This window comes from Loxodonta africana, chromosome X (assembly GCF_030014295.1).
Source record: "Loxodonta africana isolate mLoxAfr1 chromosome X, mLoxAfr1.hap2, whole genome shotgun sequence".
Taxonomy (NCBI): domain Eukaryota; kingdom Metazoa; phylum Chordata; class Mammalia; order Proboscidea; family Elephantidae; genus Loxodonta; species Loxodonta africana.
The window spans coordinates 72,838,845-72,859,363 of NC_087369.1; the positions used below are offsets into that span (position 1 = coordinate 72,838,845).

General features: G+C 39.6%; 1 protein-coding gene across 18 annotated transcripts in view; it reads left to right on the plus strand.

The window, feature by feature from the left end:
- ARHGEF9 (Cdc42 guanine nucleotide exchange factor 9) overlaps nucleotides 1–20,519 on the plus strand; it is a 179,599-nt gene that overhangs the window by 69,577 nt on the left and 89,503 nt on the right. For all 18 annotated transcript variants that reach the window (XM_064278391.1, XM_064278390.1, XM_064278384.1 and 15 more), the window contains 2 exons: nucleotides 6,118–6,309; nucleotides 13,536–13,715. In XM_064278391.1, the coding sequence (XP_064134461.1) occupies nucleotides 6,118–6,309; nucleotides 13,536–13,715 (372 nt within the window). The remainder of the gene's footprint in view (nucleotides 1–6,117; nucleotides 6,310–13,535; nucleotides 13,716–20,519) is intronic.

Genomic DNA, 20,519 nt, shown 5'->3' on the forward strand with positions numbered 1-20,519 from the left:
GAACTGCCAAACTGCTTCCCACAGCGGCTGCACCGTTCTACATATTCACCCCAGCAGTGTATGAGGGTTTCAGCTTCTCCACACCCTTGTTATTGTTCGTGTTTTTGTTTTTTATGTCCATCCTAGTGTGTGTGAAGTATGAAGTGGTATCTCATTGTGGTTTTGATTTGCATTCTTCTGATGGCTAATGGTTTTGCATTTTTTCATATGTTTATTGGCCATTTATATATCTTCTTTCCATAATTGTCTATTCACATGTTTTGCCCATTTTTAATTGAGCTATCTGACTTTTTATTGTTGCGTTCTACATATTCTGGATATTAGACCCTTATCAGATATATGATATGCAAATATTTTCTTCTATTACTGTGGGTGGTCTTTTCAGTTTTGTGATGGTATTGTTAGCAGCACAAAAGTTTTAATTTTGATGCAGTCCAGTGTATTTATTTTTTCTTCAGTTGATTGTGCTTTTGGTGTCATATCTAAGAAACCATTGCCTAATCCAACATCACAAAGATTTTTCTGTGTTTTCTTGTAAGAATTTTATAGTTTTAACTCTTACATTTAGGTCTTTGATCAATTTTGAGTTAATTTTTACATATGATGGTAGGTAAAGGTCTAACTTTATTATTTTGTATGTGGCTATCCAGTTGTCCCGGCACCATTTGTTGAAGACGTAATTCCTTTCTTGAATTGTCTTAGCTCCCTTGTCAAAGATAAGTTGTACATAAACGTAAGGCATATTTCTCAACTCTCAATTTTATTGCATTGCTTTCTATGTGTATTATTGTTCCAGTGCCACACTCTCTTGATTGCTGTAGCTTTGTGTAGTAAGTTTTGAAATTAGGAAGGCTTATTCCTTCAACGTTGTTATTCTTCAAAATTGTTTTGGCTATTCTGGATTCCTTGAATTTCTATATGAATTTTAGGATCAGCTTGTCAATTTCTGCAAAGACGCCAGCTGGGATTTTGATAGGGATGGTGTTGAATTTGAGTCAATTTGAGGAGTATTGCTATCTTAATAATAAGTCTTTAAATCCATTAACATGGGATGTTTCAATTTACTTAGGTCTTCTTTAATTTCTTTCAGCAACATTTTATAGTTTTCAGTGTACGAGTCTTATAATTGTTGAATTTATTCCTAAGTATTTTATTCTTTCTGATCCTATTTAAATGGAATTTTTTGAATTTTCATTTTCAGATTGTTCATTACTAGTATATAGAAAAACAATTTTTTATATTGATTTCATATCCTGCAACATTGCTGAATTCATTTATTAGTTCTAACAGTTGTATGTATTTTCTAGAATTTTTTTATATACAAGATTATGTCATCTGTGACTAGAAATAGTTTTACTTATTCCTTTCCAATCTGGATGCCTTTTATTTTTTTCCTCTTGCCCATTTGCCCTGGCCAGAACCTCCAGTAAAATGTTAAGTGGAAGTGATAAAAGCATATATCCTTGTCGTCTTCCTGATCTTAGGAGGAAAACATTCAATCTTTTTTTTTTTTTTTAATGATGTTAACTCTGGGTTTTTCATAAATGTTCATTATCGGTTTGAGAAAGTTCCTTTTATTCCTAGTTTGTTGGGTGCTTTTTTTTCTTTTTCTTTTTTTTTTACTGTGTAAAGCTGTTGGATTTTTGTCGAATGCTTTTTCTATATCTATTGAGATAATAATACATTTTCCCCTTTTTTCCATTAATATGATGTATTACAATGATTAATTTTCATATGTTGAACAACCTTACATTCCTAAGATCAACCCCATTTGATCATGGTGAATAATTCTGTTTTATATATTGCTGGGTTCAAATTGCTAGTATTTTGTTGAGCTCTGCATTCCTGTTTATGGAAGTTTGTGAAAGAATAGTATTAATTTTTCTCTAAACATTTGATAGAATTTACCAGATGGTCCTGGGTTTTTCCTTGTGGGAAATTTTTGATTACTAATTCAATTGCTTTACTTGTTATAGGTATATTCAGATTTTCTATTTCTATTTCTTCTTGAGTCAGTTTCTATGGTTTATATCCTTCTAGGAATTTGTCCATTTCATCAGATTATCAAATTTTTGACATACACTTATTCATATATTCCTTTTTAATCCTTTTTATTTCTGTAAGATTGGTAGTAATATCTCCTTTTTCATTTCTGATTTTAGTAATTTGAGCCTTCTCTCTTTTTTTCCTGTTTTAACTTATTACAAGTCACATATATTCCTGTGTCAATTGTTATTTAAAAACAGAAAAAAAGGAAGACGCATACAGAATTTAAAGCCATATCAAAATAGGAATCTGTGCATTTCACTAACTTCCTGGCAGTCATTTTTGCCTGTGGGTCCCTGTTTCTTCATCAGGACTTTGAGATGTTGGGTCATTATTGCCAAAGTGGTTGAAAACCTCTAGATTATGTTATTTCCATGTTCCAGCATGAGATTAAAGGCCATAGATAGGATTATTTGTGGACAGAATGTAGACCAGTGTGGGAGGAGCCCAGTATTCCTAAAGGGAATAGTTGGAGGTAAGGATCAAAATGCAGATTGGAGCCATATCACATGGTGCTCTTTGAATGCCAGCAGAGATATTGAGAATTTTGGGGTGTTGGAGTAGCGAGTCTAAGTGATAGTCAAGTAATTTGGTCTAATAGCAGTGTGGGAGGGATTGGAACTAGGACATCACCTAGAGAATTGTTCAGGTATAAGGAGACAAGGGTCATGGTAGTGGGAATGGAAAAGTAAGAGATAAGGAAAAGAGATTTTCTCTTATTTGGAGAGCACTCCCTGGATCAGAAGGAGGAGGTAGGAGTCAGTTGTTTTGCTCACCTCCTCCCCATGTGTCTCAATTAGTGGTTAGGCATAGAATAGGTTCAAAGTGGATATTTGTTAAATTTAATTTCATTAATTCAGCCTTGCTTCAGAGCTCAGTGAGGGCTAGAGAAACCCGTCTTCAAGTACTCTGAGAGAGCTTATAGGAAAGCCTTTCAAACTGCCAGGCTCCAGGCATTTTCTGTTTTCTTACTTGTCATCCAGGGCCCCATACATGCTAATTGCAGTGTCAGTGAAGAACACTTGTGAAAAGGTATGCACAGGTTTTTGGGAAGGCTTGGTGTGGAACTCTGGGCTGACATTTCACCCGAGGAAGATGAGCTCATTAGCTGATCTGTATCAGTGCACTCTGCCATGCAAATGGACAAGGGCCTTCATCTGCACTGAGCAGGAAAGCTCTCAAGAGCAAGGAGCTTAGAGGTAGACCAGAAAGTCATATACTCAAGCCCAGGGATCTTTTGTGGGACCCTGGGCCCATAGGGCATAATATTTGGGCTTTACATGGAGCCTTTTTCTAAGCTTAGAAACATCTTCCCTAGAATGTCAGCTCCACAAAGGTCAGGGATTTCTGTCTGTTTTGGTCACTGCTCTATCCTCACTATTTGGCACATAGCAGGTACTTGATATTGAGTTAACGAATCAATGGATTACCTGGTCGTTATTTTGGTTTAAGACAGCAAGGAGCAGACCTCTGGGGGTTTTGCAGTGGCAGAGATCAAGGTTTTGTCTTCTCAGAAGCTCCTTATGGAGGGTCCTGCCGCCCAGGGCTTTAGCTGTAGTCAGAAGGTTTGGAAGCTGTTCCACCAGATCATGTGTGAGGATTATGCTTCCACCTGGTTGCAGTTGCCTTCCTTCCCTCTCATTGTTATTTGGAACTGTTTGGACTATGGGCTGAATACAAATCTTGGTCTGTTCATGCTCTTGCTCCCTTCCCACCTTCTGCATCCTGTGCTTCTTCTCACAGGAACTATTCCGAAAATTTATCTCATTCTAGCCATCCAAAGTCAACATTTTGACTTGACTTGTCTTAAATCCCTGACATGACAAGAAATGGTTCTTATCTCATAAAGGTCTGCCTATGGTACATTTTTATAGCAGGGCTTAGCTTGCCTTGTTAGAAGCAGGGAAACACTAGTGGATTATTAGAGAATGGGGTTTTTATTGCTACATATAGGCAGCATAATGTATATGATGTGTTTTGCTTCAGTGTATTAGAATCACTCTTTGAACAGGTGTGTTCCTTGAGTAGTTGTCCCTTTTCATTGTCTGTTGATTGTATTAAAGGGTGCTGTTAGCATATCAAGGAGCCCTGGTGGCACAGTGGTTAAAGTGCTGGGCTGCTAACTAAAAGGCCAGCGGTTCAAACCCACCAACCTCTCCACAGGAGGAAAGATGTTGCAGTCTGCTTCCATAAAGATTTAAAGCCTTGGAAACCCTATGGGGCAGTTCTCCTCTGTCCTATAGGGTCCCTATGAGTAGGAATGGACTTGACAGCAATGGGGTGAGTTAACATGTCAAAGACACAAACTTGACCTTTTGCAAGCTGGAAAGGTATTTCCAACAGAGCATTTTCAGAGATAGGTTCTGAGTCCTAGGTTCAGCTGTGTGCAAAATACCTTGAAATGGGGTGAGTCTTTCTTGTTCTGGCCTGTGGCAAATAAGTGGAATATATTTTTTTTTATGCTGATGATAGTTTTAGGCTTACTGGGTGGTAACCCCAACCCCTAACCCCCACAAAGGCAAGAGAGGGGAGAATACCCAGAGTTAGGAAATAACTACAGTCCCTCTAACTCCATTCCAAAGCCGCTGTCCCCCTAAGGCCACCCATCAACCTACTTTTCTCTTGACAGAAATAGAGATGCATCTAAATTGCTTAAGCTTAGGTTCTTGAGCCAGGAATGTGGAAAAAGCTGGTAGTGGGGGTAGGGAGGGAGAACACAGAAGGATGGTTGAAGCTTTTGAAACTACTGGCAAGTTCCTTAGCTAATTATCCCAGAGGATTTTGCCACTCTACCTACAGGGACTACTCACATTTTTTTCCTTGTCCGCACAGTTTGTTCCTCTTCTAAGACTGGGGTGAAATGAGCCATCTCCCTGATTCAAACTAAGTTATCCATGATCCAGCTATAGCTCTTGCAGCCTCCCAAAAGGAGGTTTTTCAGTTTCCTTCTGCCTTCATGATTTGAAATAGAAACTCTCAAACTATATCAACTGTAGCCATTTCTGATGATTCTAATAATTCTCAGTCTTCCTTGGCCCAAGCCCTTCCCTTCTCTTTTACTGTCTACCTTAGAGACTGAGGCACAATGGTTAAGAGCACAGGCTCTGGAGTTATACTATCTGGCTCCTATCCCAACTCTTCTTTTTAACTATGTAACTTAGGACCAATTCCTTAACTTCTTTGAGCCTCAGTCTCGTCTTCTGTGAAATGGTGGTAATAATGGTACCTACATGAATAATTACAGTATATTGAAATCCTTTAGCATAGTGGCTGGTGTATAGTAAGTTTTGCTATTATTTAGTGGGAGAACATTCTGCTCTCCTCACACCAACCTTGAAGAGGTAGAGATATTTTGAATCCTCAAGGAATTTTACAGTCAAATTTTAATGATTATTTGCACATCCTTTGGTGGCACAGTGGTTAAGGGCTATCTATGGCTGCTAACCAAAAGTTCGGCAGTTCGAATCTACCAGTTGCTCCTTGGAAGCCCTATGGAACAGTCCTACCCTGTCCTGTAGGGTCACTATGAGTTGGAATCGACTCAGTGGCAACAGGTTTGTTTTTTTTGGCTTGATGGAAATAAAAACCCCAGGCTCTGTTTCTGAGACATCCACTCCAGCATCCAACTTTTGTGTCTATGCTGGCAAGCATTTAAATACTGCTTGTTGACAGTAATCTACTTATGCACCCAAGATCTATAGCTTAATCCTTATTTTTTTGGATTCAGAGGTGCTATCTAGACATGCTCCAGCATGAATGAGTTCTGCTTGCCATCACTCCTCCCTCCTCTCAGACCTTAGTAGCTGAGAGGGTGCTGAGAGATGATTTAGTCCCACCCTCTCCATTCTCCATTTCACAGATGGGTGCCAGAAGTCTAGAGGGGACTGGGCCCATGCTCAGGACCAGCAAGTTACCCTAAGAGCCAGTTCTGGCACTCAGTTTGAAGGGGCCCCCTGGCTAAAGGCTCTCTGAATTCCTGAAGAATTTAGTTCATCATTGTTCTACTTAACTAAAAACTTCTTCTGAAAAAAAGAAGTTAACTCATTTTTCTTCTTCTGCCTGCTTCCACAGCTCTGGGTGAACCAAGAGGATGGGGTAGAGGAAGTGCCCAGTGATGTGCAGAATGGGCACCTGGACCCCAACTCAGATTGCCTCTGTCTGGGTCGGCCACTACAGAACCGGGACCAGATGCGGGCCAATGTCATCAATGAGATCATGAGCACTGAACGTCACTACATCAAGCATCTCAAAGACATTTGCGAGGTAGGCCCAGCCATGATGGTCCATGTGGGCCATGCAGGGTAGGGTGGAGGGTACTTCCATGAAGAACCAACAACTCTCCTGGGCCCAGCCTTTAACAATCCCAAAATGTAGGAAAGGGTAGCTGTGTTGGCCTCCCAGATTCTGTTCCATGGGGTCAAACTGCTTCCTTGGGTTTTCTGTCTCTATTTGTATTTGCCTAATTGTCTCCTTTTCATTCTATTTCTGCCTGTTTCTGTCTCATTCTCTGTCTCTCTCAATCCCTCCCCTGAATCTCCACCTCTAGCCTCTTGGTTTCTGATCCAGTTGCTGTCACCCCATGTGAGGACCTGACCTACCTCATTGTAGCAAATCATATTTCCCTCTAAGCCAGTGGTTTGCAAACTTGAATGTGTACCAGAGCCCCTGGGGGAGATTGTTAAGCACAAGTATCCTAGCTCCTCTGCATCTGTCTGGGGTGTGGCACAGGCATCTCTAAGTTTAACAGGCATTCCTGATGATGCTGTTGCTGCTGGTCCTCCTGCCTCACTTGGAGAAACACTGGTTTCGATTTCAAGTAGAAAAGAGCTTAGGGAGAGGAACTCAAAAGAGGCGAAGGCTGGGTGCACAACCTTTAGCTCCTTCAGTATGCCTGTTTATCCCTCTGGGAGCTGTAGCTCCCCATTTCCTACCCCCATCCCTTCCATCTCTCTGTTCTAAGCAAGGGTAAAGCCCTTTTCCTCACTTTCCCTTGAGCTCAGCAGGAACAAGTTGGCATTTTAAAGGATATTTTACTAAACAGTAAGGAAAAACCAGTGGGAAATGGAGAAAATAATTTCTTTTAGACTTTAAATGTTTTATTTTCATTTCTTTGAAAAAATCTTAGCTGAGTATATTTGATTTATTCAGTTGATGTGAAGTATTTTTAATGTCCATTAAAGAAGAAAAAGGAAGGGGAAGGGGTCTATTTGAACCATTATTTCTTTTTTTAAATAATAATATGTTTTTGGTGAAAATATGCACAGCAAAACATGCACTAATTCAACAGTTTCTACATGTGTAATTTAGTGACATTGATTACATTAATTCTATTTTATACAGCTAATCCATGTTCGTCTTAGAAAAATAACATGCACTTAAGAAAATAATTACCTATAATCCCACAAACAGGCAATAACCACTTATATAGCTGACCACTTTTTTCTATGCATATGTGTGTTTTAATAAAATGGGATTGTACTGTAGCTTTTCTCCTAACAATATAGTAGGGACATCTTTTCTAAAAACAGCTTTCCATTTTGCAAATGTCTTCTTCCTGTTATCCTTCTCTTGTTTTCCTTTTTGTTGGTTTTATTTCCTTTGAATAAAAGACTCTCTGGCCCAAAAAGGGAAAAAAGAAAAGAAAACCACCAATTTAAACATTCTGCTTCTAATTTGCCTTTTGTCATCATTAGCATAGGAAGAGCTAGTCATTTTGCATTTATTTAGCAATATTTATTGAGCAGCATTATATGCCAGGCACTGAATTAAACTCTAGGATACAGCTGTGAATAAGACACCCGTGTTCATCAACCCCTAACTTTTTAAAATCATCTTCAAGATGATTATCAGGTGTCTTGTCAAGCCTCAGGCTTCTAGGCAAAAAAATATATGGAATCCCTAGAAAGTCAGAGCTGAAAGGGGCCTTGGAAATCTTTTCTGTTGTCTTTATTTTAGAGATGAGGATACTAAGGTCCAGACTTGTGAGGGCCCTTCTTTTAAAGGGTTTCTCAAACTCTAGGTTATCCAGAGGCTCCTTGGTCTATTCTACTTCCCAGTGGTTTTTGGGATATTCCCTAGAGATCTTAGGTATGGTTTGTATCTCATATGAGGGCATTACTTCTAGGTCAGTGCATTACCCACCTTAAACTCTTGTAGATTTAAGAACAGAGTGAAATAGATAGGCATCCTTCTTTGTCTGTTACCCGGGCAACATCAGGGCTGATTCATGCCGATTGCTACTGATTTGATAACTCCCACAGTACTTTTAACTTTCCTGGTCCGCCTTCTCACCCATGCCCACTTACTCCTAGAAGGCATAGGTGAAACTCTTGGGAAACTGCCTCTGGTGAATCAGCTCACACCTAATGTGGTATATTTTCCCTCTTCCCATTCAGATGGATTAGAAGGTGCTTGAAGCATGCCTGACAGTAAAAGCCCCAGAACTCCTGCTCCCTCTGCCATGTGACACATCTTCAGAAGCTCTTTGAATCTTCTATTCTCCAGGGCAAACAGCCATGATCCTTTACCCATTCCACATGGTGTTGCTTTTCAACCCCTCCCGACCCTACTCATTCCACTCTGTACCCTTTTCTTGGTGTTCCCCTGAAAAAAGGGGGCCTCAGAATTGAATGCAGCTTTTCTGCAGAGGTGTGACTACTTTCCTATCACCTCCCTCATGCTAGCCCCTCAATCTGTTTTTTAGTTTTCCCCAACTTAAAATGGCATTAGGTTTTATGGTAGTCACATTCCACTGCCAGCTCATCTTAAACTTATATATCTTCAAAAATGAGTGAGTGAGAAGAGACAAGTATTGATTTACCCCTAAGCCAAGCTACTGTTAATCTCTTCTGTGGAACTGATAGTTTTCAGGGCAGCCAAAAGAGGGGGTTGAAAAATAAAAGCAAGATCTAGGGAACTAGTGATCTCTTCTGATCTTTTCTCCCCCAGAAGCCTCAGCAGTTATATGGTGTAGGGGCTGATGAGTGCTGTGACTGCTCCCATATTCTTATGTTTCATCCCTTATTTCCTTGATAAGGGAATTTTCTCTCTGTTACTTGTAATCACTTCAGCAAGTCATGTGTCTTAAACACTAGGGCTGGAGGAGATCTTGAGAAGATATTGAATTCCCCCCTTTCCTTAATTATATTGCACTTGAGGCAGCCTTCTTATATCTGTCTTTCCATTTCTTGTCACTCTGGCAAAGATTTTTGTTCCCCATTTTTAACCATAAAGTCCATTTAAAAAATAGCATTAAAGGAAGTTTAAATATAGGAACAAAATCAACCAGAATCCACCAAATATAATACAACTGTCTGCACTTTTGCATAACCCCTTCACATCTGTCTGTATGTATATATACAAACACCTACTCCTCGCTTATCCACAATCTCATTATCTGACATTTTGCATTTATGACAATAGTAAAAAATCTACTACCCAACTATTTGCACATTAACAACTTATGTCTAGCAGTAGCTAATGCTGAGGTGTGAGGTGAGAATAATGCTTGCTGTGATAGCTAAGGTTATGTGTCAGCTTGGCTGGGACATGATTCTCAGTGGTCTGGCAGTTATGTAATGATGTAATTTGGCAGTTGCATAATGATGTTTTTTGTTGTTGTTTTATAATGATGTAGTCATTCTCCATTTTGTGATCTGATGTTGTCACCCTCCATTTTCATATAATGCCAATTTTTGCATAACGACCTGGCCTTTGGAACCTAACCATGTCAATAAGTGAGGAGTGGGTGTATTTACAGAGTTGTACTCATAATGATATGCCATTTTGTATTCTGCCTTTAACATATCATAAACACTTCATGTTTCTACACAGTCTTCCTAATCATCATTTTTAATGACTGTGTAATATTCCATCAAGCTAAATGTACCAGAATATATTTACCCTAGCAATAGCTTTAGGGAAAAAAAAATTTTAATTAGCAAAACACTCTAGGATCCCACCATCCTATGGGCAGTTATATTCTTCCCAATATATAGTTTTATGTTCTCTTGTTACAACATATATGATCTAATAGAAAGAAAATTATTTACTTGACACCAACAATGAATGGAGTATTTGGGTAATAAAGAAGATGCACTGATATCTCTATCTGTTTTCTCTTTTCCAGAGCTTCTTTCTTCTTTTTTATTTCTGTTATATTTTGTGATGATGTTGAGATCTAGCATCCTTGCTGCACTTTGATGATTTGATGGTAATTGGTTCCTTGCCTGAGAACTCTCAAATGGGAGCAGTGAAAATGACTATTTAATATCTCCTGAACTAGCTTCCCAGGGGCTGAATGAGCTGTCCAAGTTGCCCCCTTCTGTCTCTAAATGTGATCATTCACCAGTACCTATGGCTTATCCAGAAGTGACATGTTGATGTGACATTCTTACCAATTTTTTTTTCCAGCAGTGCTCCCAGGCCTACCTTAGGGAATAAAAATGGAAGCAGGGGTGAGGAAGCTTCTGTTCGCCTGTTTAATGTTGAGATGGAACAGTTCCTGCTAGATGATATACTTATTGCTCTCTTTGTGCCACTTTAGCTAAGACACTTCAAAAGCTGGTAAAGTGAGAAAAAGAGAGGCAAACAGACAGGCCAGGTCCTGAGAGTTACATATTAGACAAGGAGGGGCCCACAGGACTTTAGTGCCTCTCTCCCTATTAGTCAAGGAAAAGAAAGCTTTCTGGAGAGGTACGTTTTGGGGAGCTACTTCAGTAAATGTTGTGGAGCCAAAAAGATATTCTGATAATAGAGGGTATCTTTCTTTCTAGTCAAGAGATGGATCTGAAAGAATGGAGAAGCCTTGAGGATGTCAATCAGTGAGGACAGCAACCATTAGTTGAATAGATGTCCACACGTACAATTTATTAATTGGCCAACTGTTGAAGGATACCTACTAATTAACGGCAGATTGAAAGGTGGGAAGAGATAAGGGAAGTGAGATTTTGGTAGGAATTGGTGATGGGCATTGGAGCCAGGGATGAGGATCTTTCTGAAGAATGCCCAGATGACTTCATTGGTAGCTATGCTGGGGGAGACAAAGTGGGAGTAAGGTTAAGGCCAGAAGTGGTATGTCAGTCACTACAACACTCCTCATTAGGGTTCAACATTTACAAAAGGTGTTAAGAAAATCACACTTCGATTTCAGATGGAGGTGTGTGTCTTAGTGTCCTACTGCTGCTGTAACAAATACCACAGGTGTGTGGCTTTGAAAAACATAAATTTATTTTCTCACAGTTTTGGAGGCTAGAAGTCTGAATTCAGGGCACTGGCTATAGGGGAAGGCTCTCTCTCTGTCAGCTTTGGGAGAGAATCTTTGTCTGTGACTTCTGTAGCCCCAGTGTTCCTTGGTTCCTTGGTGATCTTCACATGGCATCTATCTCCCCCTCGTTTGTGCTTGCTTGTCTCTGTGTCTCTGCTGCTCCTTATGACTCAGAAATGATTAAGTTTAGGAAACACCTCCCACTGATACGGATTCATTAACATAACAAGGAAAACCTTATTTCCAATTAGAGTTACATCCACAGGTATAGAGGTTAGGATTCCAACATATATTTTTGGGGTACACAATTCAGTGCATAACAGGGAGTGACCATAATTCATTCTCACCAAGAACATTTTCATGTGCTTATGATTTCAAATGAAGACAGTAGCTGTCAGTTAAAAATCCACACCACTAAGTTCAGAATGGAAGACCCAGTTTAGATTGTGGCTTTTTTGCTCGGACTTGCAGTGTTCCCTGAGTCTGGTCATGTCATCTCATTGTTCTGTCAGACCAAGAAACTGTTAATTTCCTATGGTGGCTGTAACAAAATACCAGAAAGTGGGTGGCTTATAAGAATGGAACTTTACTGTCTCACAATTCTGGAGGCTAGGAGTCCAAATTCAGGGTGTCAGCAAGGCCATGCTGTCTCTCAGGTATTTAGAGGAAGATCCCTTCTTGTCTCTCCCAGATTCTGGTAGACCCAGGCATTCCTCAGCTTGCAGTTGCAGCAAAACTCCAACTCTCCTTCTGTGGTCATCTTTCTTCTGTGTCTTTCTGTGTCTTTTCTTCTCTTTCATAGGGACACCAGTCATAGGATTAGGACCCACCCTACTCTATTATGATCTCATGTTAATTGATAACATCTTCAAAGACTCCTACCCTTTCATCAATGACTTTGTTGTTGTTAGGTGCCATCAACTCGATTCTGACTCAGAGCGACCTTATGTACAACAGAACAAAATACTGCCCAGTCTTGCGCCATCCTCACAATTGTTATGTTTGAGCCTGTTATTGCAGCCACTTTGTCAGTCCATCTCATCGAGGGTCTTCCTCTTTTTCACTGACCCTCTACTATACCAAGTGTGATGTCCTTCTGCATTGACTGGTCCCTCCTGATAGCATGTCCAAAGTACATGAGATAACATCTTGCCATCCTCGCTTCCAAGGAGTACTCAGCCTGTATTTCTTCCAAGACAGACATGTTCATTCTTTGGGAGTCCGTGATATATTCAGTATTCTTCACCAACACCAGAAATCAAAGGCATCAATTCTTCAGTCTTCTGTATTCATTGTCTGTCCAGTTTTCTTATGCATATGAAGCATTTAAAAATATCATGGCTTGGGTCAGGCTCACCTTAGTCCTCATAGTGACATCTTTGCTTTTTAACACTTTAAAGAGGTCTTTTGCAGCAGATTTGTCCAATGCAGTACGTTGTTTGATTTCCTGATTGCTCCTTCCATGGATGTTGATTGTGGATCCAAGTAAAATGAAATCCTTGACAACTTCAATATTTTCTCCATTTATCATGATGTTCCTTATTGGTCCAGTTGTGAGGATTTTTGTTTTCTTTATGTTGAGGTGTAATCCATACTGAAGGCTGTAGTCACCAATGACTTAACTCTATTAATTCTTCCATTTATTCACAAATATGTCCTGAGTACCTATCCTATTAAAAAATACCTTGGCTCATCCAAATGATCTCTCTTGGACAGCTGCATTCACTTTAATAAATGGTTTGGTTTTGTCAATTCCTGTTCCCTTTTGAGAAATTGTCCTGTCCCAGCCTCTGTTGCCAAATGGTTGTCAGTTGTTATTAACCTTTTGATTTGGTCCTTTAAGGAATAGAACTTTAGAAATGTGAACAGATCCAGCTACTAAAATAAGCAAAAACATATGTGCTCAACTGGCTTCTGGGAAAGGGCCTTATGATTTTTGGGATCTTTGTTGGAAAGAATGGTGGGCAAAGCCCTACACTCTAGAGCTGAAGACCTTTGCTGGCTATCTAGCTTTTGTGATTACTCACTGGGTGATCTGAATTACTCATTGGTGGAACGACTTCCTGCTCGAAACATCAGTTTCTTTATATGAAAAATGGAAATGATTTTTCCTTGCCTACCTCATGGAACTGAAATGAGGCTCCCAAATGCTTAAGAAGTAGTAAAGCCCTCTGGCAGCGGGAGTGGGGGAAATTCTCAGCCTGGGCTTTTCCTTTGTCTACAGGGCTACCTGAAACAGTGTCGAAAGAGGAGAGACATGTTCAGCGATGAGCAATTGAAGGTGATCTTTGGGAACATTGAAGATATCTACAGGTTTCAGATGGGCTTCGTGAGAGACCTGGAGAAGCAGTACAACAATGATGACCCCCATCTCAGCGAGATAGGACCCTGCTTCCTGGAGCACGTAAGTACCTTCCCCATTTGGGAAGGGGTCTGAGGGAGTTTAGGAAGGATTAGAAGGAAGGTCTGAGCTGTCTGGTCCTGCTCAGCTGCTTCATCCTGCAGTGGGAGGTGGCTTACTCTCTAGCCCTGGCTTTGACCTCCTTGACAGGGTACAAAGACTTGGAAAGGTGCTATGATTTGTTCTGAGACTCTCTTTGCCATTCACCTCCCTTCTCCTTCCAGTTACCCGTAGGATTGGGTTTGGTTTCCTTGGGACCCAGTGTTTTGCTAGGGATGATGAACATATTTTCTGTATGAAGAATTCAGGAATCTGAGAAATAAGAAGGACTATAGTCAGCAGGAGCCCTGATGATGCAGTGGTTATGAGCTCAGCTGCTAACCAAATGGTCTACAGTTCCAAATCTGCCAGCCACTCCTTGAAAACCCTATGGAGCAGTTCTACTCTGTCCTGTAGGGTCGCTATGAGTCAGAATCAACTCAATGGCAATGGGTTTGTTTTTTGTTTGTTTTTGGCATAGTCAACGGGAAAATGGGCCTCTGAAGGGCTTTTAGGGGAGAGTACTGGGGTGGTGGAAGTGACAAATGTAGGAAAAGTGGCCATGTGACCTACAGGAATGATTACTTGGAAATAGGAAAGTGAGAATTTGGATCCTGCATCTGTAACTGACTTTCTAGGTAACTTTGGGCAAGGCTCTTGCCCTCTTTGGGCTTCGGTTTGCACATCTAGAATCTGAGAAGGTTTTACTGGATGACCTTTATAGTTATCTAACATATTTAGGGTCTCATTCACAGGTGACTTTGTTGCATTGACAACTATTCTTTCCCTTTTTATGAAGTGTTTATTTTAAACAGGTAATACACGTACATGATACAAAATTCAAATGACACACAGAAGTGTGCAGCTAAAAATAAGCCTTCTTGGAAATTCTCCTCCTTTGGTTATGGGAATGTGTCAGGGGGTCCCTAAGACCATCCCCAAGTTTGATGATTCACTAGGAGTACTCATAGGATTCAGCATACAGTTGGCTGTGATTTATTACAGCGAAAGGATACAAAGCAAAAACAGTAAAAGGAAAAAGTACAGTGTGAAAAGTCTGGAGGAAAACAGGCAGAAGCTTCTAAGAGTTCTCTCGCAGTGGAGTCAAGAAGGATGCACTTAATTCCCCCAGCAACAACTTGTGACAACACATGTTGGCTACTCATTACAGAATCAGCACCCAAGGCTTTTTTGTAGGTACACTCTGTCTAGCAGATACCAAAATTCCAGACTCCCAGAAGGAAAGAAAGTGTTTAATAGAAACCACGTTGTTTATACAAATAGTTTAGGCACAGTGACCCATTATTATGAGGGAATATTGGAAACCTTCTCAAAATCAAAGTTCCCAGATGCCGGCCAAGGGGCATCGTGCAAGCAGACCTTTCTAAGGATAGTAGTCTTAGGCCTGCCCTTTTATGCATGGTATGTAAACTGGCCCAGCCAGTGTTAATCAGTGTTTATCAAAGTTAAGCATGTGTATGACCTAGCAGTTTCATTCCTGAATATATATATATATATATAAGCTAGAAAAAAAAATTTTATATATATATATATATATATATATATATACTTCAGAGAAATTTTTACAAAGGTCCATGAGGGAGCATGTGCAGTCTATTGATTGTATGACAGTGTTGTGTGGGGTGGAGTGTAGTTAGAAGAAACTTAGGTACTTATCACCAGGGTGATGAATAAGAAATATATGGGGGGTGCTTACTCTGAGGTATTATATAGCAAGAAGCAATATATCAGGTATACGTACCTTATAACAACGTGTACAGCTATCACAGACATAGTATTGAGTGGAAAAAGTAGAATATAGAACATTGGTTCTCAACTGAGGGCTGTTCTGTGTGTACGTTGTAGGGTCTTTAATGGCATTCCTGGACTCTACCCACTAGATGCCAGTAGCACCTCCTCTTCCCAGTTGTCACAACCAAAAATGTCTCCAGACATTGTCAGATGTCCCCTAGGGGACAAAATCACCCATTAAAATGATCATATGATTTTACCCTTTAATCTGTTAATGTGGTGAATTTAGATTGAATGATTTTCATGTTAAATGAATGTTGCATTGCTGGGAAAACCCCACCTAATCATGTTATGGAGCCCTGGTAGCACAGTGGTTAAGAGCTTGGCTGCTAGCCAAAAGTTTGGCAATTCGAATCCACCAGTTGCACCTTGGAAACCCTATGGGGCAGTTTTAGTCTGTCCTATAGGGTTGCTATTGGTTGGAATCAATTGGACAAAAATGGGTTTGTTTGTTTTGGTAATCATGTTATACTATTCTTTTAACTTATGTTTTATGAAGTTGATTGTTTATCCTTTTAATAGTCAGTTCTAGGATTTTATTTTTTTTTATCAGCCTTACTTGGTATAATCTACATACAACAAGATACACCAATTTTAAGTGTATAATTCGATGAGTTTTAACAAATGTATGTCGTCGTATAACCAACATCATAATCATGATATAGAACATTTCTATCACTTCATAAAATTCCCTCATTTTCCCTCTGCAGTTAGTTCCCACCCCTACCCCTGGAAAACACTTAACTGCTTTCTGTCACTATAAATTGTCTTTTCAAGAATGTCATATAAATGGGATCATACAGTAGGTAATCTTTTGTGTTTAGCTTCTTTCACTTAATGTAATGCCTTTGATATGTATCCATGTTATTGCTTGTATCAGTAGTAGTTCTTTTTTATTGGTTAGTAGTGTTTCATTGTATGGATATACCATCCATTCACCAGTTAATGGACATTTGGGTTGTTTCCAATTTTGAGCTGTTATGAATAAAGCTGCTATGAACATGCCAGAACAAGTCTCTGTGCAAAGGTATGTTTTCATTTTTCTTGAGAAAATACCTGAGATAAGATTGCTGGGTTGCATGGTAGGTGTATATTTAATGTCATAAGACACTGTCATACTGTTTTCTAAAGTTATTATATAATTTTGCATTCTCACTAATAATATGTAAGATTTCCAGCTGGTCTACATACTTGCCAACACTTGATATTGTCAGTAATTTTTATGTTAGCCATTCTAATAGTTGTGCAGTGGTGTCACATTGTGATTTTAGTTTTTTAATAATACTTAATTGTGTTTTTGATGGAAGTTTACACAGCAAATTAGATTCCTTCTTAACAATTTTATACATATTGTTCAGTGGCATTGGTTACATTTTTTACATGGTGTCAACATTCTAATTATTTCTGTTCTGGTTGTTCTGTTTCCATTAATATAGTTTCCCTCCCCTCCCCTGCACCACAATTTCTCATCTTTGCCTTAGGGTAACTGTTAACCCTTTGGTCTCACATAGATAATCTTTTTTTAAAGGAACTCTGTCCTCACGGGTGATATTTTTTATTTCATGAGCGAATCTGTTATTTAGCTGAAAGGTTCCCTCTGGCAGTGGTTTCAGTTCAAAGTTTAAAGGGTATCTCAGGACAGTAATCTTGGTGTTTCCTCTAGTCTCAACTGGTCCAGTAAGTCTGGCCTTTTTTAAGATTTGAGTTTTGTTCTGCATTTTTTCCCATTCTATCCAGGACCATCTATTGTGTGCCTGGTAAGAATGGTTGGTAGTGGTAGCCAGGCACCATCTAGTTCTTCTGGTCTCAGGTTAGATGAGGCCGTTGTTCATATAGACTATTAGTCCTGTAGATGAGTTTATTCTTTGAGTCTTTGGTTTTCTTCTTTCTCTTTTGCTCCGGGCAAGTAGAGATCAATAGTTGTATCTTTTAGATGGCCTTTCACAATCTTTTAAGACCCCAGATGCTACTCACCAAACTAGAATGTAGAACGTAAACTTATTAACTATGTTATGCTAATTGACTGAGTTGTCCCACAAGACTGTGTTCCTAAGCCTTCAAACCCAGTAAGCCATCGTGCAGGGTGTTTGGATATGTCTGGGAAGTGTCCATAACTGTATCCTTATGTGCTTTATTATATATATGAATATATATGCAGTACTTACACATATATACATATGACTAGAGATACACCTATAAAACCCACTGCTGTCGAGTCGATTCTGACTTAATAGCGACCCTGTAGGACAGAGTAGAACTGCCCATAGGGTTTCCAAGGAGCACCTGGTGGATTCGAACTGCCAGCCTTTTGGTTAGCAGCTGTAGCACTTAACCACTGTGCCACTAGGGTTTCCAGAGATACACCTATACATACATACATATATATACACATATAGCTTCCTATATGCATATATGCATACATATTTACCTATCTAACTACACACGTTTTTAGTTGCTATTGCTGTAGTTGCAGAATTGTGTATAGTTATAGCATTTAACAAAAATGCCCCTTATTCTTATGTACTTCTCAGTGTCATTATTTACCTTCATCAAGTTGTGTATACTTCACCCACATCGGTATTGCCTTTCACATCACCAAAAATAACAAGTGGGGCCCTGGTTGTGCAATGGTTAAGAGCTACGGTTGCTAACCAAAAAGATCAGCAGTTCAAATCTACCAGCTACTCCTTGGAAACCCAATGGAGCACTTCTGTTCTATCCTATAGGGTCTCTATGAGTTGTAATTGACCGAATGGTTCGGTTCTGTACCATGTAGAGCGTGATTCTCCCTCCCTCTCTCTCCCATCTCTGCTAACCACCAATGAGCCTTGATTTCTGTATGTTTATCTATTCTTGTCTTTTTGTAAAAGTGGGATCATACAATACTTGTCCTTTTGTGATTGCCTTATTTCACTCAGCATAATACCCTCCAGATTCATCCATGTTATGTTTTGAGAACTTATCATTATTTTTAATTGCTGTATAGTGTTCCACTGTATGTATGTACCACATTTTATTTATCCATTCATCTGTTGATGGGCACTTAGGTTGTTTCCATCTTTTTGTTATTGTGAACAGTGCTGCAATGAACACAGATCTGTATGTGTCACTTCTTTTTTGTTAATGTATTTATTGTGCTTTAAGTTAAAGTTTACAAATCAAGTCAGTTTCTCATACAAAATATTATTCACACATTGCTATGTACTCCTAGCTGCTCTCCCCCTAATGAGGCAGCACAATCCTCCTCACCTCTCTGTATTCCCCATTTCCATTCAACCAGCTCCTGTCCCCCTTTTCCTTCTCACCTCACCTCCAGACAGGAGTTGGCCACATAGTCTCATGTGTCTACTTGAGCCAGGAAGCTCACTCCTTGCCAGTATCAGTATATATCTTATAGTCCAGTCCAATCCCTGTCTGAAGGGTTGACTTCGGGAATGGTTCCTGTCTTGAGCTAACACAGGGTCTGGGGACCAGGACCTCTAGGGTCCTTCTAGTCTCAGTCAGACCATTAAGCCTGGTCATTTTATGAGAATTTGAGATCTGCATCCAACTATTCTCATGCTCCATCAGGGATTCTCTGTTGTGTTCCCTGTCAGGGCAATCATCGGTGTTAGCCGGGCAGCATCCAGTTCTTCTGGTCTCAGTCCGATGTAGTCTCTGGTTAATGTGGCCTTTTCTGTCTCTTGGGGTCATCTTTACCTTATGTCTTTGGGGTTCTTCATTCTCCTTTGCTCCAGGTGGGATGAGACCAATTGATGCATCTTAGATGGCTGCTTCTTAGTGTTCAAGACCCCAGAAACCTCTCACAAAATTGGGTTGCAGAATATTAATACATTTTGTTATGCCAGTTGACCTAGATGTCCCCTGAAACCATGGTCCCCAAACCCCTGTCCCTGCTGGCCTTTGAAGCGTTCAGTTGTATTCAGGAAACTTCTTTACTTTTGGTTTAGTCCAGTTGTGCTGACCTCCCCTGTATTGTGTGTTGTCTTTCACGTCACCTAAAATAGGCCTAGTCTACTATCTAATTAGTGAATATCCCTCTCCCTCCCTCGCTACCCTCTTAACCATCAAAGAATTTTTTCTTCTGTGTTTAAGCTTTTTAAAGTGGTCTCATACAACATTCGTCCTTTTGCAACTGCCTAATTTGACTCAGCATAATGCCTTCCAGATTCCTCCATGTTATGAGATGTTTCACAGATTCATTGTTGTTCTTAATCATTGCATAGTATTCCATATATGAATATACCATAATTTATTTGTCCATTCATCTGTTGGTGGGCACTTTGGTTGCTTCCATCATGTTGCTGTGGTAAACAGTGAACATGCACTGCAATGAACATGAATGAACTGCAATGAACATGGGTGTGCATATATCTGTTCTGTGAAGGCTCTTATTTCTCTAGGATATATTCCAAGGAGTGGGATTGCTGGATCATATGGTACTTCTATTTCAGGCTTTTTCAGAAAGCACCAAAACGATTTCCAAAGTCGTACCATTTTACATTTCCACCAGCAGTGTATAAGTGTTTCTGTCTCCACAACCTCTCCAACATTTATTATTTTGTGTTTTTTAGAAGGTGAGATGGTATCTCATTGTAGTTTTGATTTGCATTTTTCTAATTGGCAATGATTGTGAGCATTTCCTCATGTATCTGTTAGCTGCCTGAATGTCTTCTTTGGTGAAGTACCTGATCATATTCTTTGCCCATTTTTTAATTGGGTTATTTTTCTTTTTATTGTTGAGTTTTTGCAATATCATGTAGATTTTAGAGATCAGACACTGATCGGAAATGTCATAGCTAAAACCTTTTTCCCAGTCTGTAGGTAATCTTTTTACTCTTTTGGTGAAGTCTTTGGATGAGCATAGGTGTTTGATTTTTAGGAGCTCCCAGTTATCTAGTTTCTCTTCTGGTGTGTGTGCATTGTTAGTAATGTTTTGTATACTGTTTATGCCGT